Raw genomic sequence first — 10,536 nt, 5'->3', positions numbered from 1 at the left:
GAGCGGTTTTTAACTGTTTTGCTGCTTTTGTGCTTACGTACCCCTGAACCACACTTGCTTACCAAAGAATCACTGACATAATTGTGATAGTTAGGATATTTCGAGTTTTCATTAGATCCAAAATGGTGTATGTCTGTTGCTTCTGGGAATTGAAATCTTGCAGCTGGAAAAAACAAACAAACAAAAAAACCCATGGGAACATTAACTTCCTGAAAGCAGAATTATTGTGAAAATAAGTTCCCCCCAACTCATACATCAGTATTTTGATATGCTGCAGAGCTGAAACAGGTACCTTACTTTTAACCAAACACGTATAAGCCATAGGAGCCAACTACCTGTGAAAATAGTTGCTCCTCCCTAATTTAAAGTCACTTAAAATTTAGGCTGAAATTAGTAATCATTTTCTCTGCCTCAGGCTTCACACAGCAACTGCTTATTGTTCCTTGTATACACGAATTAGAGTAACAGCATTAATTCATGATTTGTATATCACTACTGGCAGGGTTCTTACGTTTTGAGCACTGCACCTTGAAGATCATGCAAATCAAATGCAGCCAGACAAAAGAGAGCAACAAGTGCGATGAGACATTGGAAAAACGTGATCTGTAGAACTAGAACATTTATTTGGCCTAAAGGGCCAGAAGACTGAGAGTGTCTTAAAAGACCAAGAATGGTCTTCAAAGACTAGCCAAAAAAAAAAAAAAGAAAGAGATAAGCTGTCCTTTATGTCCACTGCAGACAAGGCAAGAAATAGAAAGATTAAACTGCAGCAGGACAGATTTAGTAAATGACTCCTCATGCTGGACCTAACATTAATGTATTTAAACTGAGACAAACTGGCTAATGAGCTGAAGAGTCCCCATCATTATCTAGCCTGTTTTTGAGATCTTTGTCTAAGAATACAAGCAAAAAGACAACACACTTCTCCTTTTCCCATAAAGCTTTCCAGCTCCTCAAAATAAAAGCACTTCCATGTAAACAATGCAAAGACAATCCATGAAGCATGCAAACAAGTTTTATGCTCGGTAAAATTGTGAAAAAGGAAAAAAATTAAGTTTGGGTTTTTTTTATTTAGGACTTTAATTTAGACCCCTAACAAGGAGTAACAAGGGAGAGATTTTTTCAAAATATGCAAAAGGTCATATAAGAGGACAAGTTCCATCGATTAAAACTATCAACTCTGATAAAACACCACAATATAGCTGAGGAACCAGTCTTCTAGACATGTCCTATTTTTGTTATTGCAAAAAATAGTATGTTTTCAGGATTTATCACAAGCTACCTACTCATCAATTTAATGGTATTTTTAACAGTCTTACATTAAAAAAGATTTTGATCTTACAATCTTCCACACAGATTCTTTTTTCTGTTAGGACATTTTATATCTATCTGAATCTGTGACTCTATTAACAGTTAGAAAACTAACAGGAAAGAAATGAAGCACGCACCTTAGTAGCTCAAAATTATCAAATGAAAAAAGGCAATACTGAAATATGTTTAATTTTGACACTTTCTGAATTGTAAGCTGCCAAGACACCTCACAATATTTAAATGAAGACTTGTCTTTCCACAACTAGAATTGCTTTTGCCTGACAGACCTCTATTGCATGCAAGCACAACAAACTGTTAAAAAATCAAGGGAGGAAGTAATCTTTGTAAGTCAGCGTGACCCGAGAAAGTCAAATTACATTTTAATATGTTTAAAGACTGAAAGCCTTTTGTTGGCACTGTGTACTCCTTCATGGTATGTGCACATGGTTATCAATAAAAGTAAACTATGATTGTAGCTTCAAAATAGTGCAATTACTCACTACTTTAAACTGTTCTGAATTCTTTCTGCCTGGCCTAATATACCATCCTCTACTGTGTGTTAATTCAACTTAGAATACTTTTTTCCCCAAAACATCAGGCTGTTCTGGCAGAAGTAGCTGGATGTATTGCAGGACACAACACAGCAACAGAGAGACAAAAGCAACCATTAGTTTAACTTAATTCCTCATCAACCTCTCTTCCCTATTCAGTTAGTGATGTTTCTTTTCGCCAGCTTGTTGCTGGACACCAATTTGGGGCCCTTAATGTATGTTGTGAGTTGAGGGACAAGAGCTATCTCCTCAATGTCTTGTAAACTGCATCTGAGCTAATGGGAACGTAAAGTTTATGTAACCCCTGCAGTCAGGTGAAAATTCTTTCTAAGTGATATTTTGGTCTGAAGACCTGGAGGATAAAATAGCGGTTTGATGCTCGTGCATGCCAAACTTCAGTGAATTTGCTTTCATAAATCTCCATTTTCTACAAAAGGCAAACAGTTCTTTACATTTGACAGCTTTCACTCTGCCTGAAGCCAAGCCTCTGCAGGCAGCTTTACAGCTCCCAGCCCTTTCTCATAACCCCTGCAGTCAGGTGAAAATTCTTTCTAAGTGATATTTTGGTCTGAAGACCTGGAGGATAAAATAGCGGTTTGATGCTCGTGCACGCCAAACTTCAGTGAATTTGCTTTCATAAATCTCCATTTTCTACAAAAGGCAAACAGTTCTTTACATTTGACAGCTTTCACTCTGCCTGAAGCCAAGCCTCTCGCCACACCAACTGCAGGCAGCTTTACAGCTCCCAGACCTTTCTCATAAATCACATGATCTTTCCTAAGTACTCTCCAGTTTTGCCACTATTTGTTGCCAAGAAACCAGCAAACAGGAAACAAAAAAAGGAGAAAGAAAACAAACCACAAAACAAAACCAGGAACAGTAAAATTCAGAGAGTCACAGTTGATGAGAAAAAAGGACTCTGCCTTTTAGGGGCTGGATAAGCAGACAATATAATCCTTAACAGGACAGGGTAGAACAAGAAGCTATGAGAAGGGCAGGGAGGGCAAAAGGGTGATTAGAAATGTTTGGATGATAGGTTTAATTTTAATCCCCCTCATATGGGGTAATTCAGCCAACCAGGCCCTATTTGTGCTCTGCAGCTTGTTTGCAACTAGTCACCTACTGGAGCCTAACTGGTTTTGAAATCTCTGGATTTTTGCAGGTGCTGCTCTCTGGCTGCACGGGCTCGAGAAATGCTCCAAGCATGAGCTTCGGTTGCTCCTCCATCCAGAAGTCATGTTCCAACTGCATGAGGGCTCAGGGCCAGCTGGATTTCTGAGAACCTCTCTGCAGTGTAAACATGCTTCCTAAAAACTCAAGAGAGGCTGCGAGCCTTTGCTTTACAGCTCTTCAGAAAGCAGACAGAAGAACAGCATAAACAGACCACTGATGAAGAAAAGTTTTGCAGATTTTTTGGTCACAGCATTACTTTAACTTTAAAAAGAAAACAGATGGACAGAAGTTCTGCATTTAAACAGCGCCTGCAAATTGAGCTCATTTTCCTTTGAGTGTCAGAATGTTAGTCTGTCTTTCTGAAAGCTGACATGCAACGATCTATCTGTAAATAAGCCCCGCGTACGCCAGCCCACCCTGCTGCAGAAATGAGCATTTCTCCTTATCCAGTGTTCCCTGGGGCAACACCCCTACTCTTGCCCCTGCCTTCTGCTGCTTTGTCATCCAGCCCCATCCAGGGATAGCAAACAGATCAATATTTCTTTCTAAGAACAGGATCTAGAGGGTTCCAGGGACAGTGACCTTAAGCAGATGTTGAAGCCAGAGCTTATTTTCTGTTCTCCTGCTGCAGTGCTGGCAATGGGCAAGTTTTCATGCCTAAAGCATGAGAAGGAAGGGGGCGGGGGGGGGAAGGAAAAAAAGCATGTTCTAATGAAAATCCAGGGAAAAAGCTATCATAAGAAGGTCTGGGTTTTCCTGGCATTCTCACTCTGTTCCAGGAAGACCACGATGTCTGTCCCACTATCTACCAATAAGCCTGGACAAACAGCTTGCTTTGCACCTCAGCTAACTTCAAGCTAAGTGAAGCTGTTTCAATCTCAATAGCAAACACACTACAGTTTAATGGCTAACCATTTTCCTTAGCCTGATACAGAGGCCTTGTAAAGCAAGTGATCATACAAGGGATTTTCACATAAATGACAAGACAATGTCAATTGTCAACCGGAACACAACCAGGCAAATGCCCAGACAGACTCCACAGATCTGCCTAGAGCAGCGCCCATTCTCCTGGATTATGCAAACAGTTTGTCTGTCTGACTTTTGGAGGTCATGTCTGAATGAGTGTGGAACTGCTTCCACACCTTAAGGTCACCAACAGCTCAGACAAGGGGGGATACCTAGAGGAAACAACAGTATGTTGGAAGAAACGGATGGGGAAGATACTGCTAGCTATTCCACCCGAGAGGAGCTCAAGTTTTGCTCTCCCTAACATGGAGTAGCAACTGGAGTTGAATATGGAACTGAACTAGAATGACACTCCTTCCACTGCCACCGGCCAGGACTAGTCATGTGTTATGACTTTTATAGAAACATATTAAAGTGCACAAGCATGAAACCTGTTCTGCACAAGTATTTAGATCACAAAGCAATAGGTACCTCAAATTCATTACCTTCCCCCAAAAACTAGGGTTTAAAAGGAAAAAGGTGGCTGTAAATGGAATCAAAAAGATGTTTGCATTCGAATGCGTGCTGGCATTCCCGTAGGAATGGGACAGCAAGGGCTTTGCAAATCTTAATGAAGCAGGGAAAGGGTATTCTGCTTTTCAGGAGAAGGATCACCTTTTACCCATCTGAGAAGTATGTAACACACTGCAGGCATAACTCAATTCATTTGTCTGGAAATTAATCACTTTACACGGTCATTAATAGGTCCAGCAAACAACTGGACTGCTAAATGAATCTTACCTCACTAGGGTCAAGTATTACATCTGGAGCTGTAATGCCATTAGTTTTTGCAGCCTTTCGGATGATGTCTTCTGCCTCTTGAAATCTTCCCTGGGAGATCAGCCACCGTGGAGATTCTGGAATGACCCTGCAGAAAAGGTTCAGAGTAACAAGCCTGCATTTCCACAGGAAGTGCTGCTGCAGGTGCCAATACACATTGTTTCACGCATGAAGACATCAAAACTTGCCACATCTTGCAGAAATTACAGCAATGACAATAGAAATCAGATTTACAAGAGCAGACTAGCATACTGAACAAGAACAGACTAAAATGCATTTGTGGATTTTAGAAGTACTAAATAAATAAGCAATGACTCAGAGAAAAGAGCAATCAAAACCTTCAAAGAATGGGAGAACAGTTTAATTAAAGAAATTCAGAAAAGGGAATACACAAGCAGCATGCTGTACATGAAGAGGCAGAGCCTTAGAGAATAGCACATATAAAAATAGTAACTAAATACTGCATATAAAGGCAAGTCAGAAAGTAGACTTCACCTGAGTCATTGAACTTTGTAAGAAACTGGATGGAATCACAAAGTGAAGAAACACCACCACCATGTGGACTATTTAAACTTTACATGCCATCTAAAAGTATTTCATTAACTATGGAAGAAAACACGGAAGTCACACAGATGTGCAAGTACCGTTTTGTAGCTTGTTGTATCTATGTCACTCTAGTGTTGCCCACCTTCCCATGACAACGGGTTTCTCATTCTGCCCTTATTTCAGGCCTACTCTTATAAGCTCACGAATTCCAGTTGGTAAAGAAGGATGAGTTTTACTGACTTTTTTTTTTTTTTTAATGTGCCATCACTTAATTTTAGAGAAGCCTACAGAAAATGAAGAATTGGCTTTTCAGGCACGACTCCGATCACCCACAAAGCTATGGACTTGCAGCTAAACAACTGGGAAGAGTAAAGGACACAACATCCATTCTTCACCTGCCCATTCCTGAATTTCACTGGTACAGGCTGGTTGGCTCAGAGTCTGGATCTTAAAAATCTGCAGACAGGACCTTCTAAAGACTAAAGTCTTTTAAATTAGTTATACTCACCACCACAGTGGGATGCAGAGCAGCCCAGGTAAAGTAAGCGCCAGCAGCAGCATCCGCCAGTCTCTGATGAAGTAAGCAAACAGTGGCAGCAACATGTAGCCAAATGCATAAAATATGCAAACGCCTAGTGTGCAGAACAGCACACGGATTGATTTGCCAAGAATTTCTGTGCCTGTTCAGAACAACAGAGTGAAGATTAGTATTTCAACTTAATAGTAACCAAATAACCAAAAATACCTCTAACAATTGGCTTTGAAGCACACTGCACTGGAGAGTTACATACCACAGCGTGCTCAGCCGTCTGATTTTAGAGGCACCACAGATCTGCTTCATGCAGTGATCCTGCATCCACCCAAGTAATATGAGAACTGGGCCATACAGTATTTCTGTAGCTTGAAGTAGCTAAAACTTCCATCATTCTATGTTCTTAGAATATCACTTTTTATTTGAGGAGCTAAAACTACCTGACGTACTACAAAACATTCACAAGACTTAACCTCAGCTTGATCTCTATAGGGTCCTCCCCAGATCACGGCAGACCAGCTTCTTTAAAGGACAATTCAGAGATGCCTAAATTAGGTTCCTGCATCACCTTCTAAAGGACTATTAGCCAAAAATCTTGCAGTCTGTTGGCGTACACACATGGAGGGTCACTAACAAAGGCCAGGCTACTGATAGCGGAATTAATGCACTAACAGGGGCCAATGCTGCCCTTTGAAACGCTTTGGGACCTGAAAAATCAAGAGACCTTGTAAGAGAGATAATCTTCCTCATTTCCACAGAAATAGAAGAAAATTACAGAAGTTGCAGCAGGATGTCTGCAGTGAGGTTAGCTAAACACTGCTTTCACAGCTGCACTGTTCTTCTGTGGCCCAAAAGGAATTTCTTGCCAACATTTGGTACTTTGGACAGTGAGGCTGCTGTAAATAATATTACTTTAAAAAAGAAACTAATTAAAAAAAATAATCTCAGTTTCATCAGGTAATTCACATTCCCATCTGAGCAAATATGATCTTAGTTAAATTGAAAATATACCAAAAAGGAATCATTAATGTCATTTAATTTTTTACTATAGGTTGTTTTAAGGAGAATTTGTAACACTTACTTGATTTTTTTTCCTTTTACAAGTTTTTACATCAAACAGACATTTAGGCCCCAAAATGGACAACACAAATGCCTGAAAAATCACGTCTTGCACATCTCATCTTTCCAACAGGAAGACAGATTTTGTTTCAAATAAACAATTTCTGAGTTTTTTGCCTTTGTAGGATGGTAAGCCACAGATTTAATTCAGATTGCACTTCTATCAACTGGAAACTTCCAAGGAGAGCATGAGTTATCCGTGTGTGGTAGGGACACACTCTTAACACTCTTAATAGTGTTGCTTGGCAAAACAAATCAACCCTAAGCCAGTACTGAAAAGGAGCAGGAAAAGCACACGACTAAGAACGCATGCTGTGCCCAGCAGGACTTGCATACCGAGAACAAATGCTGCCACGTAGTTAGATATCTGCCCCATGCCGACCAGCACAAAGAACATCGAAAACATCTCCCAGCTGGTAGAGAAGACCTGTACGAAGCTGAAGCCAGTCTGCATTGCCAGAGTTGCAAACAGCACGTTCTTCCTGCCAAACCTTCCATGGGCAGATTAAAGAAAAAGAAGAGATGATTATACAACAGCATGAATGAAATATTCAGAAACTGAAAAATAAGATTACTCGTTATGCATACTTAGGGAGATATAAAACATCTGCAAAAAGAAGAGGGTCAGGCAACATCACACAGGCACAAATATTCTAAATACATTTAAAAAAAAAAAAATCCACTGGCCAAGAGAAAATAATAGTCCAAGGGCTGCTCATTAAGTTGCCTTTAAGTACGTGCTGGAATACTATTCCTTTCTTACTGATGGGATGAACAGGGAGACAAATCATTGGGAGCAAATTTTTAAAAATGCAAGAGTATTAATGCGCCTTCTTCTCTAAGCAGCACACTGTTCATGACACAGATCAGCATGTTAGAAGAATAAGGAAAGCTTCTAAAAGAGAGGCAAAACTCAGGTTTTTAAGACGCTGTTATCAGTAAGGGATCCCACGCTGCAATCGTCATTCCACTCCGTAAAAAAAGGAAACAGTTTAAGGGATTCTAGCAATTCTTTTGATGAAGTATTAAAAAAACAGAAAATAAATTAAACTAAACCCAACCCATCAAGCTGTTATAAGAGTCAGTGCCAATGTCCTGGCCTGGGAAGCTCCACACTGCAAGCGGACTTTGCAGCCTGTGACGGGACATCTGCTGAGTGCAGGTTCGCAGAACCCCACTCCAAAGTTAGACTTGACCAGGAGGTCTACAGTTGGGTGCCACAAGTCTCAGGTAGATCACAACGCGTTAAGAACGGACTGTTACTTGAACATGCAAAATATCTTGGCAATCTCAACGTCATGCCTGGCCGGGCGCAGGGCTCAGGCTCACTGCAGGACTCTTTGTACCAGAACGACAGACAGCAGCAGCAAAACACAGGGTACAGTCTCGCTGGAGCGGTCTACTTGGGGCTGCTGGATGCACTCGGTCTCTTGACCACGAGCTAGCTGCAATTCAGTGGTTACAACAGTAACTGGATGAGCTGTGCTGACGGCCTCCTCAACAGCACCTCGTGAGGATCTGAGTCACCACGTGGAGGAGCTGCAGGAGAGAGTTCCGTGATGGTGAAGGTGGTAAGCTCATGGCTTCTGGCACCAGGAGAACAGCCCCTGCTTCACCGGCCAGTTAGTCACCATGGAAGACACTCAGCATCCTTGTAGCAGACAAGGGGCTGGGAGCTATTTTGAATGAAGCACCCGATGCAGCAGCACCAGGATGAAGTGGTGGGAGACTCCCCATGGCAAAAAGGGGAAATCACCCCCCACGCGGGAGAGCCACTGGAAGGCATGGAGCTCTGCCTGGGGACAGACAACAAGCCAGCTGTGAGATGGGTCAGGATAAGCAGGCAGACCAATGCTGGCACCACTGTGGGTGATCGCTGCAGACCACCTGATCAGGAAGAAGTAAATGAGGCCTTCTTCAGACAACCACGGGAAGCCTCGTGTCCAAAGGCACCGGCCATCACGGGGGACTTCAACCATCCCAATAGCTGCTGGAAGGACAAGACCCAGGAGGTTTCTGGAGTGCACCAACGACAACTTCCTAACGCAGATGACTGAGGACACGGAGGCACTGCTGGATCTCACGCTTGTGAACAAGGGAGAACTCTTTGGGGATGTAAAGGTCGGCAGCAGCCATGGCTGCTGGCTGTGTGATGGTGAAACGCAGGATCGTGAGGGGAGCAGCCAGGCAGACAGCAGGATCACAGGGAGAGCAAACACCAGCCTGATCAGGGACCTGCTTGGAGAAAACCCACGATGTATGGCTCTGGAGAGAAGTCCAGGAGAGCTGTTTGATTTTCAAGGATGACTACCTCCAAGCTCAAGATTGGCCCAACCTGATAAGCAGGAAACCACACAAAGGCCCTGAATGATGCTACAAGATTTGTGGCATAGGGATTATGTTTTAAAGAAATAGAAACTCAGCAAATTAGAGGCCCACTTATTGTTCTCTGGGAATCAGGAAGACAGCACACAATGCGTTGCACAACAAATCCCAGGGAGAGAATCAGAAAGACTGAGCTTTAAAAAAAAAAAACAAAAAAACCCAAAACCAACAAACTGTCAACATGACAAAAAAGAATGGTGTCTTCCTTTTTTTTTTTTTTAATGTTTGTACTGATAAACAAGAAAGCCTTGCTTCTCTGGAGTACAATTGAACAGCATTCATGCTTTGCAGCTTCCATAAATGCAGATCATTGGGTTTAGATGCTTCATTTGATGACGAGGCTCAGAAACTATGGGTGTTTATAAAAACAGAATTTTAAATTTGACCTCAAAAAAAAGGAAAACAAGCCTCCGAGACCTCTCTGAACATAGTCCAAAGCAATTAGAAGAGAATGTAATTGATCTGATTTTTCCAGATGAAACTTATCTCCTACACCTGTTTTTTTGGCATAAAAAGTTTGCTCCAGAAGCGATTTCACTGAAAAAACCCAAACAGATAAAGATAACACCCACTAACAATCTTCGTAACATTCTGGTCTAGTTCAGGACATTTATTCTACACACTCTGTGTACATTCAGGTCATAGAACAAAGACATGTTGCAGAAAGACATTTACAGGAAGCTTCACATACAAGAATTGCTTACAGAACAGCACCAAACAAAGAGCCAGCAGCTCTGGTGTATATACTTTACTTGTCTGAGAGCTGTCCCGATACGAAAGATCCGAGCAGGACGCCCACAAAGAACAGGGAGGTACTCAGGGGTCCCTTCCAGTCGTTGTCACATACGAGATTCCACTGCAGGGAGAGATAACATTAAAGTCTTTTAATAAACAGGATTTCCCCTCCCTGCTAAACATCTTGGCTGAACCCAGATGAAGACAGACCCTTTGGACAGAAAACCTCCACAAGAGAAATGAGTAACTAACCTACTGCACAGATGCAGCTCCATGAAAATAACGGGAAGGGATGCTGGGCAGCAGCGGGCAGAGGCCACCCCGCCAAGCCACCGCGGCAGCCATCCCGCTGAGGCCCCAACACTACCTTCAGGTGTGACCCATGTGGCTTTCTTCACC

At 42.1% G+C, this 10,536-nt stretch overlaps 1 protein-coding gene across 1 annotated transcript in view; it reads right to left on the bottom strand.

The window, feature by feature from the left end:
- The window catches only part of LOC104627224 (solute carrier family 22 member 5-like), a gene marked incomplete at its 5' end in the record, with an annotated part of 16,604 nt that extends 6,346 nt beyond the window's left edge, over positions 1 to 10,258 (bottom strand). The window contains 5 exons of the mRNA XM_010295354.1: positions 63 to 163; positions 4,782 to 4,908; positions 5,875 to 6,046; positions 7,354 to 7,508; positions 10,155 to 10,258. Of these exons, the coding sequence (XP_010293656.1) occupies positions 63 to 163; positions 4,782 to 4,908; positions 5,875 to 6,046; positions 7,354 to 7,508; positions 10,155 to 10,258 (659 nt within the window). The remainder of the gene's footprint in view (positions 1 to 62; positions 164 to 4,781; positions 4,909 to 5,874; positions 6,047 to 7,353; positions 7,509 to 10,154) is intronic.
- Positions 10,259 to 10,536: the final 278 nt, after the last annotated feature.

Source organism: Phaethon lepturus, unplaced genomic scaffold (genome assembly GCF_000687285.1).
Source record: "Phaethon lepturus isolate BGI_N335 unplaced genomic scaffold, ASM68728v1 scaffold27439, whole genome shotgun sequence".
Classification (NCBI taxonomy): Eukaryota; Metazoa; Chordata; class Aves; order Phaethontiformes; family Phaethontidae; genus Phaethon; species Phaethon lepturus.
The sequence above is the reverse complement of the archived record's forward strand: the minus strand, read 5'-3'. Positions and strand labels throughout refer to the sequence as shown.